The sequence below is a fragment of the Ostrea edulis genome, chromosome 8, assembly GCF_947568905.1.
Source record: "Ostrea edulis chromosome 8, xbOstEdul1.1, whole genome shotgun sequence".
In the NCBI taxonomy this organism is placed as follows: domain Eukaryota; kingdom Metazoa; phylum Mollusca; class Bivalvia; order Ostreida; family Ostreidae; genus Ostrea; species Ostrea edulis.
This window is the reverse complement of record NC_079171.1, coordinates 8,130,830-8,156,109: the sequence shown is the minus strand read 5'-3', so window position 1 is coordinate 8,156,109 and position 25,280 is coordinate 8,130,830. Positions and strand designations below refer to the sequence as shown.

The 25,280-nt window shown below is 34.9% G+C and overlaps 2 protein-coding genes across 3 annotated transcripts; one reads left to right on the top strand and one right to left on the bottom strand.

Annotated features, from left to right (window-relative positions):
* The first annotated feature begins 11,705 nt into the window (after positions 1–11,705).
* Positions 11,706–13,694, top strand: LOC130049885 (putative nuclease HARBI1). Its single transcript, XM_056148095.1, has 2 exons — positions 11,706–12,241; positions 13,209–13,694. Exons 1-2 carry the CDS (start codon positions 11,815–11,817, stop codon positions 13,505–13,507), a joined length of 726 nt encoding a protein of 241 aa, XP_056004070.1. The 5' UTR covers positions 11,706–11,814; the 3' UTR covers positions 13,508–13,694.
* LOC130046623 (uncharacterized) lies at positions 13,390–21,331 on the bottom strand. Of its 2 annotated transcripts, XM_056148096.1 has the most exons (4): positions 20,962–21,331; positions 19,453–19,520; positions 17,346–17,414; positions 13,390–16,835 (listed from the first exon to the last, which is right to left on the bottom strand). In XM_056148096.1, the coding sequence occupies exons 1-4, from the start codon at positions 21,138–21,140 to the stop codon at positions 16,633–16,635; spliced, it is 519 nt and encodes a 172-aa protein (XP_056004071.1). In that variant the 5' UTR covers positions 21,141–21,331; the 3' UTR covers positions 13,390–16,632. The 2 variants fall into 2 exon arrangements, 1 of the variants encoding a protein (XP_056004071.1); XR_008798218.1 differs by lacking the exons at positions 13,390–16,835; positions 19,453–19,520; positions 20,962–21,331 and adding an exon at positions 18,721–18,747 and having other exon boundaries at positions 17,101–17,414.
* Between the last annotated feature and the right edge of the window lie 3,949 nt (positions 21,332–25,280).

The window sequence follows — 25,280 nt, the reverse complement described above, 5'->3', positions numbered from 1 at the left end:
CACCATTGTCACAAACATTACTGATGTCGCAAATTTTAGCTGAAACCAACAAATCATATTTCACTTAATCTTTTTCACCTTTGATATCCTTGCAATCGTTAAATTGTGTGATTATCTAAAGAACGACAGACAGACAGTATTTTCTATAAATGCCAGAACGAAGTTAATTTATATTTTTCAAATTCAAATGATGATGACAACAGTACGTATAGTTATCGATTCATTCATTATATTATTCAAGAAATGGTTAACTGTTCAGAACAAAAGGTTTTACGTTATCCTAATTGTGTGGATGTTTGTTTATAAATCATTGGTTTTTGTTAGTTTCCTTGAATGCATAATAACAGAGGTGTGTTTATTTGTTTTATCACACTTTATCACACTTAAAAATCGTCCCCTATCACGTGATCATTTCTCGTGATTAACTTTTTCCGTCGGTAAACAATGGAGCTGCGTTGCAGTTGTGTATCCCCTAATCTATATATTTGCCACTGTGTCTAATAAATCAGGCAAATTGCTCATTGTATCACTATTTTGTCTCACAACCCAAGATATTGAAAAAAAAAATCAACAATTCTTGCTATATCAACGATAAAACGCAGTAAAACAAATGCACAATGAAAGTGCATTAAAGTGCGTGATTGTGGGGCAAATGCATATGTGCTAAAGTGCGTGATTGTGGGTAAGAGATTATAGAGACATTAATACGTTGGGATAAAAATAAAGGGATATTTTGTTCAACTTCGGAAATATAAGAAAAAAATACAAACTGTGTGCCGTCATGGAAACTCAATATCCATCGCTCTATTAAATTCATCCAAGGTGAAAATGAACCCAAAACATACAAAAACAATTTAATTTCATTATCAACTGCTTTTCAGGGTTTTACAAATTCATCTTCATTTTGTTCTTTGTCATACTGATTCATGAAATAGGCCTCCACCGTTATACTGGATTCTTTGTCATTCAATTATAAATGTCAACTTACAATGACAATACTTTCCTGTCCACCCGCTCGGGCAAATACATTTCCAGAATATCCCATATTTTCTGTAACGATGGTAGGTCCCGCCATTTTTGCATACATTGTGGTTTCTGTATCTGCGTGTGCCTAGTAATGACGATCATTATGAGTTTGATATGACATATATATGAACATTCTGCAAACATGGAAATGGACACATGATTTTCGCTACTATGTGAATGGACATTGCACATATACTATCATCGTCGTCAACACCCCCAACGTCTTTAACTTCTTCCCAATATATGCTCATTTCGCTGCTACTGTTCCGAGTGCTTTGTAAAGATCTAAAGTTGTTTCTCAAAATGAATGAAACATTAAAAAATAAGGATACGATATTCAACCTCATGGACACTTATGCTTTGTTAAATCAATGGTTAGCTGGAATAGGTAACTTGAAAGATTGTAGTTTGGAATCGTGACATAAGGCACTTGATGTTGGTTTTATCATGGCAAATGCATGTTCATTCTTCAGTGTTGAAATATATCAAAACTTTACAGAAACTAATAAGAAAAATGTTTATACCCGGTATCACAGGATAAAACTTTGCTGAACTTTTGCTAAAGAAACCGTATAAAAGCGTGGACATCCAAAATAACTTGTGTTTGTGTATACGTAGAACTCCATGAAATGTTCACAGTGTTTCTACATTGTCGGAACTGTAATTGATCATCTCGTGTTAAAACTCGGGTAGCATTATCGCAGTCCTCGAAAACACAATCGAAACACATACGTGCAACATTATCAAAAATACGCCTTTACCACTTTTCGGTAAAAATACTATTAAACTTCTGAAATAGATTACTATTCCCTCATATATCCTTTACTTCCTCGTGGGTTTATATTAACTATATTACCTCCAAAGCTGTATCGTAACTGACGCCGCCACGCGTCGATACCGTCAAGACTGGCCAGAACCATAACGCCCACAATGCAAATCTGACAGGAAGAGAAATGCAATATGATGTAATTTTATGAGTGCTGATTACTATTATACGGCTATTGAGATTTACATTGTGACATGAGAGAAATGACAAAGAAAATAATCCCATGGTTAAAGAGTTGTAGTTTCAAAACTTATAGCTATTTATATGCTATCCAGTCCTCTTGTCAAAAGGTGGGAAACATGGGAATTTTAACAGAGATCAATGGAAGGCGAAGATAACGAACAGTGATCAATCTAATAACTCCTAAAAGCTTATAACATACAATCTGGTACCCTGTAAATAATACACATCTATAACAGGGATTACACGGACACCAGAAATCACAAGGTGTGTGAGCAGGTGTCTAAAATGAATCACCATCTCGTGTAGCATTATATACGTCACTCCTATTTCCAAGTATGTATGTCCATCTTTGTAACAACAAAGGCATTGTCAAAACCTACACTTGTCGTGAAAACTTAGAGTTGATTAGAAGTATTCGTCCTTCATACCTAATATCTACCAGCATTTTATTTATGTTGCATATTGCTTGCAATTATGTATACGTTTCTTGTCAATAGTTAACTTACCTTTAAACAGAACATGGTGTCTTGATGTCGAGATATACAGCGCATTAGTGTGATGAATCTGCCTTTATTTATATGAGATAGCTGGAGGTGGAGAGCTTTGATCGGATGAAACGATTGACATTTTGTTCGCATTCAACAGGTACAATCCCCGCCTTTTTTCATTTCTCACAAACAGCAGATGCAATGTCCGCCTTTTCTGAGTGGCAATTCGGTGTTGGAAAAACCCATCAATCTAAAACACTTTATTTTCAACACGTGTGATTTACTAAACATTCATCTTTCTGTAGTTAAGATAAAATATTATATATTTCCCCCAAACTAGTGGAGGAGAAATCAGATGAAGAGTTGTAACACACGAAACAAATACCAGGCCTATGTACATTATATGCATTCTGTTATGCGATTGATCACTATTATTTTCACCTTTCATAAACAGTTGTAACCAATTCAAATTAACACAAGATAAATAGCATACATTCACACACCATGCGTATCGTATTTATTGCATAACACAGCGCTGTAGCAAAACATTTTACTTGATTCTGCCGAATACAATACATACTCCTGGGGGTGTATGGATATACAGAAATATATAAAACAAACTGTAAACTGTGTATTGTTTGTGCAGCTTAAAGTATCAATGGTGGTATTTTCAAAATATTTTCAAATGTTACATATCCTTAAGCATCCAGGATATTCAAGAAAATGTTTTTTCCTCTCTTTTCCAGAACATTACAAGAGCGGGTCATAACATGCTTCATCTAGACACAAAATCACACTTCTGGTGTCTTCAGATATCGGTGTTTGTCCTGCTATTAATTTTATATTCTTTATAGCATTGATGCATTAAATCACCATTCGCTATCTTTCCCTTTCCATGCATATTATAATTTGCAAAATGAATTGTCGTAAAAATGGCATTGTTATATACCTCCATTTCCCCTTAAATAAAAACACGATCACAGAACAACAACACGTCAATGAACTGTTGATTGAGTTTCCTTTTTTGCATTGGTTTCACATGGCACGTTATTCTAGACCCATGTATGCAAGGTGAATATAACGAACAGTGATCAATCTCATAACTCCTACAAGCAATAAAAAATAGATAGTTGGGCAAACACGGACCCCTGGACACACCAGAGGTGGGATCAGATGCCTAGGAGGAGTAAGCATCCCCTGTTGACCGGTCACACCCACCGTGAACCCCATATCCTGATCAGGTAAACGGAGTTATCCGCAGTCAAAATCAGTGTGCCAAGAACGGCTTAGCAATCGGTATGAAACACGTCAGACAGCATTGGACCCAATGTGAGGTCGTATTGACGAACTAGATCGTTATAACGACCATAGAACGTCAGACATTTCTGCGGACGTTATTTTGCCAAACATTTAAAATAGAATTGTGATCCTTTTTTTCAGATTACTTTAACGATGTAAAATATGCATACATTACTTGGATATATTTTCCCTTACGAGTGACTAAAACTAGTAGTCCGTGCATACGCAGGCATATCCTTAATGACAACTTTACAGTCTCTCACTGCAGTTCCTGACGTATGACTTTGAGGCATCTGATTGACTGCAATAGAGTACAAGAAATGACAGTACCAGCTTGCCGCCTTTGTCTATGGATAAAATATTCAAAGATAAAACAGATATTGAGTATCCTGTGGTATTATTTTTACGTTGACTGTCAAATATACTGTATATATGAAGAAAAGTGAGCGATATGTGAAACTCTGTCAACGTATCTAATTACAGAGGTAAACGCAGCCGCAAGAAATGTTTTCCTCTTGACAAGACGTTTGAAAATAAATTCTGCCTCGCAAGAATGGAAAACAGGGCAGTAAAAGCAATGCAAACTGAAACTGACGGCATTTTTTTTTCAACTATCCAATTATGCATCAGTTAACTCCTATCGGTATAAATAATATAATTTATTAAAGATGTGAAGAAAACTTCAGCAAAATAAACAAGGGGATATTATTTGAGAGCATACCTACAATGAGCGTTTCGTATAAACCGACATTGTGTCATATACACGGACATGGGAACGATAGTTGCCAAATATTATCGGGTTGTAGAGACCAATGTCATATTCAAAGATTTAAAGTGACGTGAGTCACCAGGCGTTTCTTTGGTTAAAAATATCGCATCGTTTTATGAATGACAAGAAGTACTATAAGTGTAAGAAAGTAATAATTACGCAATGTGCCACTCAAATACAATTCTGGTAGTGAATGTGCTATGAAATTGGCATGTTAAATTGTTTACAAATCTGACATGCGCTCAGTGCCCCTCTTTCGCTTTTGTTCCGAACTGGTGACCTCTGAGGTCAATGCACATCAGATATTATGAGCAGGAATTATCGACAGGATGACAATGATTCATGAATCGACATTTTCTACTGATTTGACGGGTCATTGCTTCAGATTCCCTCTTCTCCCGCTAAGTCAACAGGGGATGCTTACTCCTCCTAGGCACCTGATCCCACCTCTGGTGTGTCCAGGGGTCCGTGTTTGCCCAACTATCTAATTTGTATTGCTTGTAGGAGTTATGAGATTGATCACTGTTCGTTATCTTCACCTTGCATGCATTCAATCACACGTATTTTAACTATTTGTTGTTTTATTTTTCAATTTATTTTACCGTCATTTACAGTTTGTATTGCTTTGATAAAGCAGGATAGAGATAATTCTGATAGGCTGTTGGAAGATCTTATCCCTATATTATTCTTATTTTGGAAGTTACATTACTGTTTGGAAATAGTACAAAGCTTCTGAAGTTTTGTTATATATAATTTGTATGAGGTTTATGTGTTGTTTATAGTATGTATGATGCTGAGGAGTTACTTTTTACAAATGCAACATGATCATTCAACCATACATATACATTCATGGCAATTAAAAGTGAAGACAACGAACATCGATCAACATATATAAGCAAAACAAAATAAATAATTGGAAAATGGGATTGGATCTACAGTTCTGTTGGACAGCGACAATTGGATTTTATCTGCAGTTCTGTTGGACAGCGACAATGGGAATTTATCTACAGTTCTGTTGGACAGCGACAATTGGATTTTATGTAGAGATTTGTTAGACAGTGACCATGCCGATCAATATATCTCACAAAACACAACAATCTTTTATTTTCCGTTTATATACAGTAATGCCATAATAGGATAACAAACTAAGATCCGCCAATCCATTTCGCATTTGAATTAAACGTAGTCCTCTTGTAACGTATAATATCATCTCCATTAAATCATTCTCAGTTTATACTTAGAACATACAGGGGAATAGCGTAGTCGAACATCTTGTGTTATTACAAATCTCAAATTGAATGTTCACATTATATTTAGGTAATAAAGTTGCGTACATTGTGCAACGTGAATAAAATCATCAGTTTGTGAAGTGTTTAATCCTGACGTCTTAGCACGTACATAACAGATTTACCGCACGTGGCACTTTCTATCAGTTGACTGCGTTTTAATTTCTTGCACAAAATCATGCTACAGTAAACCGAATTTGAGAAAATGTTCTTTACAGGATTAGCCATGGAAATGTGGTCCCGCGCACAAAAGTATATTTGTTACTTTTACATCGATTGTCTTTGTTATGTTTGTAAGTTTTCTGAACCGATGATTCTAGTATAAATTTCAGTGTATTTTAGTTTATTACCCTTCACCCGGTGTACAAAAAAAGCTCTAAATCTAGGCAGCATGCTTTTAAACTTTTGCAGTTTTATTCTAGTGTGTGGCAGATCAACACACTGAATTGAGCCGTCTTCACCTTGAACAGAATTGTTCACTAATGAAATCAACAAACTTTCACTACAGCAATGCTTGGGATTATCAGTGTTATATAATATCACGATACAGTTATATATATATATATATATATATATATATATATATATATATATATATATATATATATATACCCAATGTCATATATCTGCAGTACTGCTTGATTTGTCGTTATTTCACGATACAGTTATTAAGGTCTTTACATGTATGATCGTCATCCAATACCACATTGTTTAGAAGCATCACATTACGATGTGACAGAAGTGTTGGAGGTGCTTCAAGCGGTCATACGTGGTATATTGATTGGTTGATTGAATATTGTTTAACGTCCTGCTCGAGAACATTTCACTCATATGGAGAGGTCACCACTGCCGATAAAGGATTGCAAGATTCAGGTCTATGCTCGGCCCTTATGGCCTTTGCACAGGTAGGGATCTTTACCATGTGACACCTGATGTGACATGGAACCTCAGTTTTTGCTGTCCCATCCGAAGGACCGCCCCATTTAATATATTTGTAGGAAATATGTAGACCTGAACTTGAAATATGTTGGAATACAAGACTGAACTACTTTATAACGAAAGATGTTGCTTATGTTGACGGTATTCATTCCACTGTTTGTAAATTTAGATTTAATGAATTGGTGGCATTATCCGAAAAGAATACCATCATGACCAGCGGTTATTTTAAAGAGTCTGTGATTGGCAAAACCCATATAGTTCACTTTAAATTCTAGTATTGAAAATGCTCATATAGATTAGCTTTGTCTTCTGTGAATAACGTATCTAGAACTCTCAATGGAACAGGGTGGGATTTTTCCGAATATGATGTTTACCTAATTGTATGTTGACGTAACTCAAAAAGCGAACCAAGGGTGCCATAATGTATACTTGGGTATTTTATATGAACAATGCAATGACTGTGTTTCCGTCTTTGAGTATTTGGAAAGAGTCTCATCGCATTTTTTTTACAATACACAGTAGGTATCTGAGACCACCTCTGGTGTATCCACGCGTCCGTGTTTCCCAACTCTTGCTTACGGGATTTGGTAGATTGATCACTGTTCGCTATCTTCACCTTTCATTCACATATTTCCTTGTGGACTATATAAGCAAAAATTGACCTTGGTGTACTTGTCATCTTGACGTCATCATGATAGGCTGGTGCATTTCATTTGCAGTAAGTGACGTATCTACTATCCTTACTTAATGAAAAAAATACACTTACATGGAAAAATGTTTGCAGATATTCAAAAGACTATCAATTTGATCACTAAAATTTCCAAGTAGGAAAACAGCAATACTTTATTCATTGATATGAGACCATATGAATGGATCTTACATATCGATCTATTGCTTCAGAAAAGTTAAGGTTTTTTTTTTTTTCTTAACATGAACCCATTTTTTGAAGTTATTCGAAAAGTTATATAGTGCTGAAGACCTGATGGGATATTAGAAATGAAATGCAGTTGACCGGTAAGAAATTAAAACGCGCACAATGTGATTTTAACAAATATAGAAAGAAACATGAAGAACAGTGTTTGAACGAAATACCCTAGCTTTAAAAAGTGATAATACGTAGTCAGACAAGCCAAGAGCTCTATGTGTAAGCTATTTCATCCCAAATGTCTACTTTTAAGATCAACAACTTTGTTAACAATTGGAATCAAAATCGTTGCAATAACTTCACGTAGCTAACAATGGATTTAGCTTTAACAACATATTTAGCTTTAAAAAGTTAATGAAGTGAAATGCTCTTTGTAAAATTTCTTCAAAACCCACTGAGTTCACCAACTTGTAAATTTCTCAAAAAAGGAGACAAATCAAAACCCGTGTTACAAGCACATCTTCAATACCAATACAAAACTCGTAAACTAAGGCGGTCTTCATATGAAAACCGGGGTGTATTACACTGACGAAGTGAGTCTTTGTATATCATTAAATTTAAAACCAAAGTGGTAAGGCTCCTGGATGAAAGATGAAGATAACGAACAGTGATCAATCTCATAACTCCTATAAGCCATAAGAGGTTGAAATAATGAAATAGAAGCAATTCACACAGGATCGAGTTATGTCCAAGATCCGATGTAAAAACGATATCAATGATATCGACAACGCAAACATTATATCACATCTATATGTACTCTAATAACCACCTACCTTTACTGACGATATTGTGTCGATATCAACGCATGAGCGTTTTTAATGGTTGTATGAGGACTAATATCAGATTGATTTCTCTTCCTGGTGAGATAGTGGTCGATATCGAATCCGGATCATTTTTAACGTAATGTTAGAACTGCGAAATTCTTCCTTTCAATATCGTCAATATTCAAATAATTCAAACCCGGGCCCCCTGAATCTCCAGTCAGGTGCTCTACCAACTAAGCTATCTGGCCATCGGCGATCGAACCTGGCTGACCGCTACACCCACCTCTGGTGTGTCCAGGGGTCCGTGTTTGCCCAACAATCTATTTTGTATTGCTTGTAGGAGTTATGAGATTGATCACCGTTCGTTTTCTTCACCTTTCTTTGATACTGAATCATGGTCGTTTTGTAACGGTTGTATGATTGATTGATTGTATCTTGTTTAGCGTCTTTCTCGAGCTTTTTTCAGTCATATGGAGGCTGCATCACCAAGATCGGCGAAGAGCTTCAATTTTAGACCTTTACTCGGCGCTTAGAGCCATTGAGCACTACTGTGACACTGGACATCCGTTTTAAAGTGACCCATGACATTCACAACTGATGTCAAGCGTTTGGCAATTGAACTCTCACTACATGTTTTAACGACCAAGGTATGTCGCGTTCGGATTCGAACACCGGCCTTTCGCAAGCGGGGCGACCGCTGTAACCTCTAGTTTACCGCGGCGGGATAATGGTTGTATGAGGACTTAACGTAGTGTTGGAACTGGGATATAAATGATTTATCTTTCTGGTTAAATCGACGGTATCATGTCAATATCGAGTCACGATCGTTTTGCTTAATTAACGCAGTGGTTACATTATCCTGTGTGGACTACAAAAGAAATTGTCGACATCGAAACGATATGATTGTGAGAATGTCGATATCGACGATATAGACATCGTAGGCAGTCATTATGATGTGTATGCTAAGACTATTGATTCAAACACATCTTAGAAAAATACTTGTCGATATCGATACGATATCGTTGTACGAACGTCGATATCATTGGCAGCATGTATATAGACGATGTCGACTCAATTTCGATGTGATATCGCCGATATCTACGATATCAAAATCAGATTAGATTTTGGCCATATATGACATAATCGTGACTGATCCGCAATGAAACTACTGAATAACATCCAGCTTGGTACGTGATAGAGATATGTAAATATAAACAGAGTCCCGAACAGACGTATGTTGTTGACGGATGTTGCCAGATGGTGCCGAACACAGACCGAAATATCCGTTCACCTGAGTTATTCAGGTGACCCAAACTGCATCCCTGGCGAATTAGGCACACAGAATATACTGATAGATTTGTAGTTCTATACAGCTAAGTATATGTATGATAGATTTGTAGTCCTATACAGCTAAGTATATGTATGCTGATGTAACGGATGTACTTATAACTAATATCTTTGAGAAATGACCAGACTGAAAACGGTTAAAACAGTAGTATCTAAAATTACATCCTTAGCAAGTACTGTATCATAATTTATATAGTCTAAGGGAGGTAACTGTAATATCAGCCTCCAGTCTCTCTTCACATTGAATTTCACATATCAGTGATCTTCAATGGCATCAGATTTTAAGGTATAAAAAACAAATGTAGGTTTTCCTTTGCACTGAAATAGGCTATTTGTTCTTAGGAAACATGCAAAAAAAAATTTTTTAAATATGATACTCAACATAAGTTACAAAAAAATATTTTGGTGTACGAGAATTAAAAAAAATATATCCATGTCGCAATTTACTTCCTACATTTCTTTTGTTCTGGTCCTTTGGATGGGACCACAAGAATCGAGGTTCTGTGTCACAGCAGATGTGGTACGATAAAGATATTTCCATGCTCAATAAACATAAGCGTCGAGCATAGGTTTAAATGTTAGAGCCTTTCACCGGCAATGATGACGTCTCCATATGAACGGAAAAAATGAGAGGGCTGTTAAACAATACCCAAACCATCAATATCTCTTAGGTAATAATACATGCACCATAAATCACCGAACATCCAGAGAGAAACAACATGTCTAAATAGGCAAACTAAAATAGTTTCAGTATTGGTATTTAATGTCGTTTTTGGAATTTAGTTTAACAGGGTATAACTGTCGCATCAACCAATACAATTTACCTCCAGGTATGTTGCACGCACTGTCCGTTGTTTACCTTATGTATACGTATATCAAAGGAGAATATATTGGGGGTTTTTATTGCAAAATATATGTAATTAGAAATCACACATATATCATAAATGAAGAAACGTATAGATCATACCCCGTAGATCACAATGTTTTGTCCCGTATATTATTAGAATTTACTTCTTCAATGCCGAGTTTATTTAACGTAACTTATCGCACCATGATAAATAGCGATATTTGGATTTATTTGATCAAGTACATGCAATGATAATGAAAATATATATTAAAAAAATCATATTCTATCCCCAAAAAAACGGTATACTTTAACAGAAAGTGTTCACAAGAGTAATCAGTGAATTTTGAAGTACACAACATGTTTTACTATATCACGTAGCAATTGATATACATGTGCTGTTATCATTTCTTAAATTAAGTAAATTCACACTTATAAAAATAGAGAGACTTTCAGACGATGGACTGTGGTTTGTTGTTCTGTAAGTTATATTTTCCTTCATTTTCAGGTTTTATTGGGACTATATACGTAAGACTCTTAAGTGCGATGGCCCCTCCAAAGTGCGATGGTCTGCGCCAAAGTGCAATGTTTTGTTAACGTTACGGACGCCAAAGTGCCATGCTCTCGCGAAAATCCAAGGGTGCAAAAGTTCAGTAACGTTTGTGTCGTCACGCCAGAAACCGGTCTAACAATCGGTATGAAACACGTCAGACAGCATTTGACCCAATGATAGATTGTATTGACGAACTAGATCGTTATAACGACCATGAAATTTGCGAAATGCTGACATCCATTGAGACTATTGAAACCCCTGCACCATCAACTTGTTTATCAGTAGCCTGCTTCAATTTAAGAACTGACCATACGCAGAAGAAAACTCTTGTGTATCGAATTAGTTGAGATATATAAATACTGGCCTGGATTTCTCGAAAAAATCTTAAGTCCAAACTCAGACTTAAGTCTGAGATTTTACTCAAATTTCTGAGAAAAATCTCAAATCTCAGAAAACTCAAATATTTGGATTTCTCAAAAAAATCTAAGATCGGTTTATAACTCAGCTGAGATTAAATCTTGAGATACCTTCTTAGTAGTCTCAAATCTTATCTTACCTCTCAAATATGGCGATCAACAACAGATCACAACGTCGTCGCCGCCGGCATCGTCAGCGTATAGCGTATAACAGACTCGTGGATCGCGAAAATCCATTAGAAAATTTGTGTGAAGTAGAGGTGTTTAAGAGGTACCGATTTAGGCCTGATACAGTTCTTTATATCACTGGTTTGCTCGCCCCTTCTCTTACACGCGAAACTCTGAGGAGTTGCGCTCTACCACCCCTTCTTCAAGTCCTCGTAACACTGAGGTTTTTAGCGACTGGTGGGTTTTACTCGCTGATTTCGGACACCTTTTCCTCTATTTCCCCACCTTCCATATGCAGAGCAGTAAGAGACGTGTGCCGTGGTTTGTGCTGGGTGGCAAGGCAATTTATCAACATGCCGACAGGTCCAAGAATGGTACAAGTGAAACAAGAATTTTTTGCCATTGCAGGTAATTTGAACTTCCAACATCGACAAGTCAAGGGAAATAATTCTGCAACTCAGGTTATATCGTACCGCAAATCTTTCGTATTGAACAACAAACATGCATACATACGTATTAGGAATGAAAACATTGCTTCACTTGTGATATATTATCATGGTACAATGGATTATATAAAAAAAAGTTTGATTTGATTCTGACACACAAATAAAGCAGATATTTGCGGAAGTATTCGTTTATTCCAATATATGGGTGGATCTAGACTTAACTTTTCAAGGGGAGTGTGGTTGGTAATGCATAATGCCGTCATTATTTGTACACAATTTAATCTTTATCAGTTTGACATAGGGTTTCCTAATGTATTAGGCTGCGTTGATGGCACCTACATCAAAATAAAAGCACCTTCCATCAATGAGACAGATTATATAAATCATAATTTCTATACCCAAGAATTGTACTTTAATATAGTTTAAATTTTGAAATCTTTTAAAATTACTAGACATAACTCGTTTCCACACGTGAAGTAATACAACATTTCTGACACATAAATAAAGCAGATATTTGCTGAAGTATTCGTTTATTCCAATGTGTGGGTGGATCTAGACTTAAAATTTTCAAGGGGAATGTGGTTAGAAACATATATATGAAAGTCTTAAAGATTGGTAACGCATAATGCCGTCATTATTTGTACACAATTTTTAATCTCTATCAATTTGTCATAGGGTTTCCTAATGTATTGGGCTGCGTTGATGGCACCTACATCAAAATAAAAGCACCTTCCATCAATGAGCCAGATTATATATAAATCATAAATTCAATACCCAAGAATTGTACTTCAATATAATTTAAATTTTGAAATCTTTTAAAATTAATAGTTATAATTCGTTTCCACACGTGAAGTAATACAACATTTCATGTATATTTCTACTATAGTCTGATCAATTAACTGATCACAAGTTAAATATTATATATCTAGGTTTCCCAAATGTTCTGGGATGTGTTGATGGGACCTTCATCAAACTACAAGCACCATCACAGAATGAACCAGACTATGTGAATAGGAAAGGATATCATTCTCTTAATGTGCAGGTATTCTGTGCTTTTAACATTAGCATATTCATGGATCATATTCGATTTCACAACACAACACAGTATGGTATGATTTTTGATAATGTATTAATAATTTCATTTATGCCACAACAGGGCCTATGGGCCACATTGCTCATCTGTGAAGATGGGCAACTAGTTAAACAAGTCTTAATTTACACAATATAATATGTTTTCATAACTTGAAGTTTTATGCTTAATAAATACTACTGTATAATGGCTAACTATTTCAAAAACAACAAACAATCAATCAAAATATGGAATGTCAAAGATGACAACAATGATGAAGACAACATAGATAGACTGAAAAGCTCACACCAGCCAGCAGTTCACATGAGCGAAACATAACAAATAATACCTGGTGGTATTTAACACAACAATTTTATCACCATATTGCTAATACAGGAACACACTGAAACACTAGAGTAATGTCCATAAAATACCATCTTCGCTTACCAAATGTCCGATTCTCTTACTCTCATGAGAGTAAGTAAATCGGACACTTGGCTAGCAAAGATGATGAATTAAAACTTTTGATTAATTATACAAATACATGTAACCAGGTATTCAAAAACTTCCTATATACATCTCAGGATTTAACCTATATGATGGTTCAAACATTTTGCATGCAAGCTCATACATCTAATTTGAATGTAATAGCATAGAAGACTATTGCCAAACAAATATGACATAAATTATTGTCCAATAAACTGACAGTTAAATCTGGATTTGCAATGATAATTTAAATTCCTTTTAAAATAACAATTTCAGATGATATGTGATGCTAAGTATAGGATCCTAAACTGTGTGGCGAAATGGCCAGGAAGCGTACATGACAGTAGGATATTTAGAGACAGCCGTATCTCTGTTGCCTTTGACAATGGTATATATCATTAAGAATTTTCTAGGCTTTGAGATAGTACCAATACATTAGACTGATTGTACTATATTTTTTTCTATATCAACAGGACAATACAAAGGTTTCCTTCTTGGTGACTCAGGATACCCCTGCAAGCCCTATCTTATGACGCCATATCCTGTTCCCTCTACTCCAGCAGAAGTCAAATTCAACAACTGCCATGCTAAAACAAGAGTTCTCATTGAACAGACTTTTGGAATTCTTAAGAAACGATTTTCATGTTTGTCCACTGGCCTACGCACAACTCCAGACAAGGCATGTAGTATCACTTTGGCCTGTGCAGTCTTGCACAACATTGGTATTGAAAGAAATGATATCTTAGATGTAGACGAATTATTTGTAAACCAGGAGGATGTTAGTTTTGATGTTGGGGATCAAAGAGATGGCAAACATGTTAGGGATTATATTTGTCAGGCATTTTTTTCTTGAAATAAAACAGGTTATCTATTACTAATACTAAAGGTTTGGACGGTATACAGAAAAAAAGATAGAATCATTTTTTCTTCTTAAATGATGACTATTAAAAGGGCATGGACACGGTTTTGGTTGAAAATTTTCAAACTTTTATTTTTCCAGTTTCAATGTTTACATTGTTTAACATTGAAGGTATTTCTAATGGTCAGCAAAAATTCGAATGTCAGTTGTCGAGGTACATGGGAGATACAGAGGTCACAAGTCCTTGTTATGTAAACAAGGCTTGTGTCATGTTTTTGTTCATATAGATTAAATATACTTGTAAAAGATTTGGTTAAAGCAGATTTTTCATATTACAAGTTAATTCTGAACACAATTAAACAGTTTCTAGAGTTTGTCACATCTCATTTTGTTTTCAACATATTTTCTATGAGTGAAAAATTATCTTGAGATACATTAAACAAGATAAAATAAATAAATCTATTTAGCAATCTATAAGTATACGAAAACATGGCTCTGGTCTTGTTTACATAACAAATGATTGTGAGTGCTGTTCAACAACTGACACTCAAATTTTGGTTGACCATTAAAATTACACTGTACCTTAGTTAAGCAATGGGAAAAGTAAAATTTGAGAATTCTCAGCTCAAATTGCATCCATGCCCCTTTGAAATATTCATTGAATATAAATACTTATTAATGCATCACAAAATGAAATGTTGGAATGCATCAAAACATGATATACATAATATTTTACATTAATGCGTACAAATCAAGTATATCTTCCCAACCATACTACATACCTTGTCTGGATTGTCTTGTCTATTACAAATTTTGTAAAAATAATAGCACCATAGATTTTTTAACATAACAACATTTTGATACTGTAGATCAAAAACATTTAATATACAATAACATTCTGCCTATACATAAATAGGCAAAGTTTTACACACATATAGTCTTACTGAAACCCATATATATGTTAATAGGAAAATGATCTAGCAATGCCAACACCTACATCAAAGAGACGGAAAAAGTATGGAAGATGAAGAAATCCTAAATAGTATTCGTAATGTACTTGTAAACTCTTACTCTCGAATATTATTTTACTGTTCTACACATACATGTACACAGAATATATACCAACCCTGTGAATCACAACAGAAACAAAAAATAACTAGTTCTAATTGTAACGGAGATCGTTATGGATGTTCCCCAATCTCCCATCACCACTAAAGAAGTGGTGCCATTGTGCTTCAGCACAACAAATCACTTTACATATACAGTTTTTATAGTATGAACATATGATGTCTATATCATTCCATTTTTGTTTCATAAGGGAATTTATCGATTATCTAAATATCTGCCAATCATAGCAAAGCACATGTGCATACAGATTGATCATTTTGACCATGTAAATCAATTGAAACTGTTAATATATATCCCAAGATATAACTTTCAAAAGATATTTCATTGAATAAGATGCCCAAAGGCCACATCACTCACAAGCTTTGGTACCAAAAGACAGGTCTTGTCACATATCAATACGATTAGTGGCCCTGTTGTTCTTGAGAAGATTTTTATAAGAGTAATCCTATACATCACCATTGAAAAACTTTGATACACTATTTTGGTCCTACACTACCCAAAAATACCATGATCTGAACGAACTCGAATCTACACTATGTTAGGAAGCATTCATAAGAATTTCAACTTTTCTGGGCCAGTGGTTCTTGAGAAGATTTTCAAATGATCCTAACCTATTTTTGCCTTCAATGTAGGATGATTTATGCCACTTTTGATTGAAAATGGGAATAGTTGTTCTTCAGAAGAAGATTTACAAAAGACGTGTAATACATTTTAACTACTTCGTGTGCTTGAGCACTTTCTGAGAACACTCCCAGACAAAAAAGTATTGGGGAGAAAAGGAAGAGGGAGAAACAGAGTAAAAACAAAATGCCTACTGCTCTGAACATGCCTTGTCCATTTTAGATTGCAAAATTTTCATTTTCATTTTATAATATGCTGTCTTTGTTTGGTAAGCCTCCCTTTCTGCCCGAAGGGTTAAAATCTCTTCTTCCTCCATCGTCTTCCGTCTCTTTGATGTGGATGGTGTTGGACCCAAGTCAATGACCTGACAGTTCACTGTTGTACTGGAACTGGCTACAATGATACATTTACAAATTGTAGTACATAAATCATGAAATAGAAGTACAAGTTTTTAATTAATATCAGGTTCTGCAGCAGAATGGTTGCGAAACACAATTCTACATCGAATGATTTCAGTTAATGTCTTTTGTATATGTATAACTTTTCTAGCCCAGTGGTTCAAGAGAAAAAGATTTCTAAAGAATGTCGCTATATATTCGCATGTAAAACTTTGATCCCCTATTGTAGGTCGGGGCGACCTACAACCATGGACCATGGACCATGGACCATGATTTTAACAAAATTGAATCTGCACTATGTAAGGCAAGAGTCATGTAAATTTTAATTTTTCCAACCCAGTGGTTCTTGAGATGATTTTTAATGACTCCACCCCATTTTTGCATTTATGTAATTATCTCCCCTTTGTAAGGGGCATGGCCCTTCCAGTGAACTAATAGGTGAGCTAAATTAAATACATGTACATGTAACAGTGAAACCTTTATGAATTATTTCATATTCACATACATGTGGAGGCAATCTCAGATGAGTAAGTATGTTGCTGTGGCACCTCATTTGGCACAGAGTAAAGTATCACTGCAATGAAAAATAGTGTTAGTGTAAATAAACTTCGTTCTATCTCGACAACGTCATTATGCATTTTCTGTTGAACTACTGTCTCTTTATAATACTGTTTTTATAATGGTACAAGTTTCAAGTTTGTTTAATAATGTATGGTTAAAGGTACATTGTACATATGTTGTATTTAAAGTGAAATGTGGACTGTTCTTCAATGCATATTTTTTTTTTGGTGACATGTAGAAAACTTTAGAAAAGACACAAGATTTGAAAAGAAAATTACAAGAATTATGTCAGTTAAGAGTTGCAAATAAATTGGGCCAAAATTAAAAGTATTTGTTTGATGCACATGTACTCCAACATACAACTTTCAAGGTTGGACATTTTATATCAAGAGAAAAAGTTTGGTTTGCTAAATGAGAATCATTCAATACATCATGAACATGAATAATTGTTAAATTTGAAAATTAAAAGTTTGGCTTAATAAATGAGAATCATTCAATACATCGTGGACATGAATAATTCATTAATTGTCAAATATGAAAAATAACTTTTATTTTGGCATCAGATGTCAAGATTTTCCCCCACAAAGTCCTTAACAATTATTTGGCATGAATGAATATTATACATTGGGGTAATGTACATCAAATAATTTTTTTTAATACTTGGCCTTACTAACTGATATAATTTAATTGTTTGTCTGTATTTCTTGGGTATACCCTGAAACACAATTTGCTAAAATAAGTGTTATTTATTACCTAATTCAAACGCTTCAAAGACGTCTGTAGTTTCACGGGTTATATTGCTCAATTGTATTATCACCCTCTCGGGGGAATTGAAGATGATTGCAAGTTTGATAAATATTTGAGTTAAACGTAAACACATTTTCTGTTTGCAATGACTAAAGAACAGAATAAATTTTGGAACATAATATATGCTGCTAAAAATTGAAAATTTATCTAATCATGTTTTTCATTGGAAAAGAGATTATCGGACACTTGGTCCGGCCAACAACTGATATTGATCGGACCAAAACAAAAATTACCGGACATTTGCCAATGTCCGACGGACCTTTGGAATCACTGATTTATAAAATCAAATTCGTCTGATATCTACAGATCGAAGCATGCCATATGTGTAAAAAAAAATTCATAAGTATATTTTCCAAACTGATGCTTTAGAAAATTAACTGGTTCCATTGGACTGACTAAAACAAATGTCAGTCAGTCTGTCAGACTTTTAATCAGTCATAGACTGACGGGCATATGTTAATTTCGAGTCCTGCATATAGGTTACATTTCGAACATTCATGTGCACTATATACCTTCCTCTGTGTCATGTCCTCCAGACAAAATTTTTAAATGACCCCACCCTATTTTCGCATTTTTGTGATTATCTCCCCTTTTAAAGGGACATGGCCTTCATTTGAACAAACTTGAAAGCCCTTCACCCAAGGATGCTTTTGGCCATGTTTGGTTGAAATTGGCCCAGTGGTTCTGGAGAAGAAGTCAGAAATGTGAAAAGTTTAACAGACAGACGGACAGACGACGGACAAAAAGCGATCAGAAAAGCTCACTTGAGCTTTCAGCTCAGGTGAGCTAAAAATGAAAGGGTGATGCACATCTGATTTAGCAACAACTGTGGAGACATGCATACATACATGTATATCATATGAACATCTATACTAGTAACAATTTTGAGGAATTTTCTTTTATATATACGATGATTATAATATAAGCATACTTTGTTTTCTTCAACAAATGTCTCCCCATCTCCCCAAATTGAAATTACACCAGATTGCACCCCCTCCCCTTTCCTCAATGTACTCCATAATACGGAAGATAAAGCAGGAACATCTATAATAGGCATTATGAACTGCATTTTGTGCATTGACGAAAAAGATGGAGAAAAAAATTAAACATCAACGTGATCTATGTCATTATTGTATATGATACAAAATCAATGACTGTTATCATGTTGAAGTACTAGTTGGAAAGTTGAACATACCCAAAAAGATGGGCTTAATGCGATTACAACCCCCACCCCCATGCCATACCTCTTTGTTTTAGGTTTGAATACTGCTTCTTCACCTCTTCAATCCCCCTTTGACTGGTTTCAGATTGTCTACATAATACACATACATTGTATTATTTCAAAGGTGAAATAGAAAGAAACGCTCTTTAAAAAATCTATAGACTGTCCATTTAATGGATCATTTTAGTAAATATTACCATATCATATATTTTTAATAGAATGTAATCAAATTTAATTTAGAATGAAAAGAACCAATGACAATCTCATAAAGTATGACTACACAATTATCTGTAAAATATCCTGAAAACCATATTTTATTGGGAATGATAAATCATTCCTTTACCATAATAAGGTTCGGTACAATACATCTCCTGAAAATATTAGCTGTATAGCACATAAGTGAATAATTCAGGTGTGTTATAAGTATATGTAGCCATTTACAAGAGTTTAAAATGGATTTGAAATTTTGATTTCAATTAAATGATAGTTATTTCGTAAAATCATTTTTCAAAATCTGATATCTTTTAAGGTATAATCTGACATTCTTCAGATGCACATGTAGATATTCATAAATGCACATTAAATTCCATTTTTGTAAATAAAAAAAAAATTCTAACAGCGACATATACACGGCGTGTTTGTGTATATCTGCATATATGTACACACACATAAATGCATTTGATGTTCATTAAGGCTGGGTATAGATATCGCAGGAACCGGTAACTTATACTATGCTACCCCCTAAATAATTTTAAAAAAAAAACCACAACATTTTATTTGGGGATGGTATAGGCCTAGTATAGATCCCCTACAATCATGACTATTACAAAATTAACGGTTCATGTGTGTAATCTATATATAATACACAAGTACTTATCTCAAAAACCTCGCATGCTATGGTATCAATCTATAGCATAGCTTGTGAAGTTTATAACACAAGCGTCTGTGGTATATTACGAGACTACTTCCTCAGTAATCAAAACTCGAACTATTCAAATTCGGAATTGCACTGGTACAAACTAACTATATTTATTTCCAATCAAGGGCCCTCAAGGGGCAGCATGAAAATACATACAAATAATGTACAAGTAATAAAGTGTATGCGTAAAACACGTTCGTCTTAATCATAGTGAGATGATAATATTTGTTAAAAATAGATATCGAGTTTATATAGGGGCAATGAAAATATACTCCCGTTGCAATCGAAGCAAGGTGTAGATTCGCCATTCGGAGTAATCCCAAACTCGTATTATACGATGGTCTCGCTTCCGGTAATCAAAATGAGCAGATCGGTGCCAATACAATTCGCCCCAATAGCATGTATCAACAAACACTCGACTTTGATAATAAATATATGGATGTCAAAAATAGTTAAGAAATTTTAGATTTTGATTAAGATTAATTTCATCCGATTAAATTAATTATTTATTTAAAACATAATGCGTTTGTGCAATGTTCCGGGGATTAACTTTTTTTCAATAAAAGGTACACAGATTTTGTTGATAGGAAAAAAATATAACACAGTACTTACGCATTGACGAATTGAGCGACTTCCTCCCACGCCGATTCCTTCACACGAGAGTTCTTCACTCCCCCTGCCCCCTTCATTTTACCGAAAAGGCGGTCCTCTCTGCATCGGACCGCCTCCACCAAGGCCAAACGCTCTCTCTCGGTCCAATTTGGTTTCCGTGCTTTAGGAAAGTCCTCCATCTTGACGTTATACGCGGCAGAAGACAAGCAGACGATTTGTTTACGAAAGATACAGCTGTGCGGATGTTACGTTTTTTGACAGACGGGCCGCTTAGTGTCGTGAGGAATAAACTCAGCTGAGCAATAAGATTAACTCAGCTGAGATTTTACTAAGATCGTTTTGAGAAATGCAATTTGAGCAAAATCTCAACTAAGACAAAACCTCAAACTTAAGTTGAAACTGAGTTTAAGATTTGAGATTTTTTCGAGAAATCCAGGCCAGGTTAGGATAGAATGGAGGGGTATGTAAAATCCGAACCCAATTAATTTCCATAAACAGCGTTTACTAAATACAACACTTATAAAGAATACCGTATAAGTCGTATTTTAGTCAGACTCAAATAAAGTAGTTTTTGTATGAATTCTGGGTATGTATATTTAGAGCTAATTCTAGCGACTTTACAATTACAAGAAAGATCGGCATTACCTCCGATATGGAATACATATTAGTGATATCCAATTAAAGCGATCTCAACACTGTCACTAATAATACTGTCAATATTTAATCCTCGTTGAAATCTCAACTTAAATTGTATTGTGTTGATAGCGTGTTTTGATAGATCTGACCAAAATCGTATAAAATCAGTGTCCACTTTTGCCAATGTTAAGTCATTTCACGATTGTGCTGAAAACGACACTAGTGTAGAAATACTGTAAATGTATTACATTTGGCTGTGTATTCTATTTAGCGCCTTTGGCGGAACGCAGCTTCCGCTAAATTAAGTACATCGCTAAATGCCATCCGTACATCTAGATGTTTAAAGTAATTCAGGAATGCGCTAAATCAAATCTACGCTAACTTGTTGAAAAAAATGATTTCCGCCAAATATCGTACACGCCAAATATAATACGTTACAGTAAATGAAAACGACTTAAAATACTGAATATAGATTATTTGTCGCAATGCGCATCTCGTCCATCAAAATTGGTACCGCATTCGTTTTACATTATGACCCCTGGGTCGAGGTCTCTGCTGGTGGATTGTTAGTCCCCGAGGGTCTCCACAGTTTAGTAGCTAAGTACTTCGTTGCTAGCTTGAAAATACGGATGTAGATTTAATTGTTGTGATAAAATTTAGAAATTCAATCCAAAATTATGGATTGTCTCCCTCATACATAGCTCTTATCCTTAGACAAATTTGACTCCACTTTTTGGCACTTTGTTTTTCCCTAAAATAGCTCTAGCAAGTTTATCGTTATTTCAGATTTCAAACATTTCGGTTGAGCATCACTGAAGAGACATTATTTGTCGAAATGCGCATCCAGTGCATCAAAATTGGTACCGTATACCTTTTACATTCAGATGTTGATTTGAATGTAACTATGCATCGAATTTTTGTTTTACGAATCAGATTCCGCAAATGTGTTTGTGGAAACCATGACTCAAGAAACAAATATTGACAATGTAGATTTTATTGTTACAATAATATGATATTGATATCAGACATACCAATGGTAAAGACAATGTCATGGTGGGGGCTTTGTCGACATTGTAAGTGTTCTAGTTTTCAAACGGTCAGTATAAATATGATGTAATCCTTGTTTACTTTAATTGTAATACGGTGTATTCTCAAGAATGTTACTTTAGTAGAAATAGACTATCGAGTGTATGTGTTTCATCTCTCTAAACGTACTCTACATAATGTTGGATTGTATCTGTAGACTAATTAACCACTGATTGTATTTGTAGACTAATTAACCACTGATTGTATTTGTAGACTAATTAACCACTGATTGTATTTGTAGACTAATTAACCACTGATTGTATCTGTAGACTAATTAACCACTGATTGTATCTGTAGACTAATTAACCACTGATTGTATCTGTAGACTAATTAACCACTGGTTCTATCTGTAGACTAATTAACCACTGATTGTATCTGTAGACTAATTAACCACTGATTGTATATGTAGACTAATTAACCACTGATTTATGATCACTGGGTATCCTTGTGCGTGGAAAAAACATTGGACCTTGCTTTACTGTGAGTTAGCAATGACATTGATATAATTGTCTGTAGATAATTTGTAAATAAATCGTTAAATCTTTGCATTATTTGTTACTGATTGTTGTTAGTTACTACATTGTGCCATCATAAAAAGAAGCAGGGTCCTTTCACTGGATACTGTTCATATACATGTATTGCATTATATTTCACTAGGTATATTTCAAAGGGAATATTTTCTTGGAAAATCTGAAATATCAGGACCGTCTGCCGTGTTTCTGTGGTCATTATGGTTGTAAAATGGTTGTATCCCTATGGCTAGATGACACACATTCTACACCACCCCCTCTTTCTCTCTTTTACTCGCAGTCATTGGCTCAATGAATAATTTCTTTTATAAATATACAATTATCATAAATTGATAATATAAATTATTTCAATAAGTTACAAGCTTTAGTAATTAATGGGCAAATTATTGTTTGATTATTGTTTGATTTCTGATTGTGTAATTTATAATACATGTATGTAGAGGGGGGATTACAATTATATTAAAATTGCTTTGTTCGTGGGTCTTTTTAAAACCAATTGAATTACGAAAAAATAGCAATTGTGAACAGGTAATGCTATCAAAATTCTAGAATACCGGACGTCCTCGAGATCTAAAGAGTGCCTGTAGGTACTGGCTTTCAGACTTTGCATATAACACTAACTTATTTTCATAACATCATACACCTTCGCTATCGAAACGAACAAGTCATGGTAATCCGATTCATTTAAAGGCAGCTTTTTGCAAATTCTGTCGTCGTTATAATGATATTGCTTGCCTATACAATCTATCAGTGGATCAAAGGCTGGCTAACGTGTTTCATATCGATTGTTCTTGGCACACTCATTTTGACTACGGATATCTCCGTTTACCTGATCAAAATATAGGGCTCACGTCACGGCGGGTGTGACCGGTCGACAGGGGATGCTTACTCCTCCTAGGCACATGATCCCATCCCTGGTGTGTCTAGGGGTCCGTGTTTGTCCAACTCTTCATTTTGTATTGGTTATAGGAGTTATGAGCTGTATCACCTTTCATTTAAGAGTTTCAGAATTCTAATTTTATGTAGAAAAGAAGTTGTGTAAGGGTGGGTAAATTCTATCTTTTATGTACAAAGGAAGTTACATATATTCTAAAATGTCAGAATTCTATTTCCTATGTAGAAAGGAAATGTTTGAAGGGTGTAAGAGGGAAGTTTTATTTAAAGTAATGCAACCATCTTGTGATGCCATTATATTTTGTAAAATCAATGCTTTTATTAGATGCATGCATGGTAGGAACATATATTTTGTCTTTTCCTATAGGTATTACAAAAATATTGTTAAAAATGAACTATTCAAAAAACTTAAGGTATAAACGGAGTTATCCTATAGATTACAAAATTAAGAGGAGAAATACAGTTCTTGGCACACTGATTTTGACTGCGGATAACTCCGTTTACCTGATCAGGATATAGGGCTCACGGCGGGTGTGACCGGTCTACAGGGGATGTTTACTCATCCTAGGTACATGACCCCACCTCTGGTGCATCCAGGGATCCGTGTTTCCCAACTCTCTATTTTGCATTGCTTATAGGACTTATGAGATTGATCACTGTTCGTTATCTTCACCTTTCATTAAAGACTAGACATTTTGTTTTATTTTCAATTTCTGTTTTTGTTTTAGAAGACACTGTCTATGAGGTCAAAACGTATGGAAATTAATTGAGCATAAGTAACAGAAATTCATACGAAATTGTACAGAGGGACGTTTACTTTCCACACAATGTCACTAAGGTCATTGCTAATAAACAAAGGAAATGAAACATCTTCGAAGTTATTATCAATGTAACTTGAATTTCTTGTACCTGTTTCTTGCGTAACGAATCCATTTGAATTGCGCCTCCCCAGAAGCCATTTCCTACAAAATGCATAAACAACAGACAGTGTATACGATAACACCTTGCATTTTACATTTCATAAACTGATCTGAAGGTATGTGCGACTTTATGACATGTCTTTCGGGAGTTGTTCAAACTGGGCATCTACATACATTGCATACATTACTGACACTTACCAAACTCTGCCGTATTTCAGCACTTAGATCCGCCTGCAGTACTTTAGCACTTAGC

What these genes read in the sequence shown, in the direction of transcription:
- LOC130049885 (XM_056148095.1), top strand. Translation starts at nt 11,815, where the DNA reads ATGGCGATCAACAACAGATCACAACGTCGTCGCCGCCGGCATCGTCAG. An exon ending in AGAATTTTTTGCCATTGCAG is followed by an intron (nt 12,242 to 13,208) that starts GTAATTTGAACT and finishes TTATATATCTAG; the next exon opens with GTTTCCCAAATGTTCTGGGA.
- LOC130046623 (XM_056148096.1), bottom strand. Translation starts at nt 21,140, where the DNA reads ATGGAGGACTTTCCTAAAGCACGGAAACCAAATTGGACCGAGAGAGAG. An exon ending in GTCGCTCAATTCGTCAATGC is followed by an intron (nt 19,521 to 20,961) that starts GTAAGTACTGTG and finishes TGTATTATGTAG; the next exon opens with ACAATCTGAAACCAGTCAAA. An exon ending in TTCAAACCTAAAACAAAGAG is followed by an intron (nt 17,415 to 19,452) that starts GTATGGCATGGG and finishes TTTTCATTGCAG; the next exon opens with TGATACTTTACTCTGTGCCA.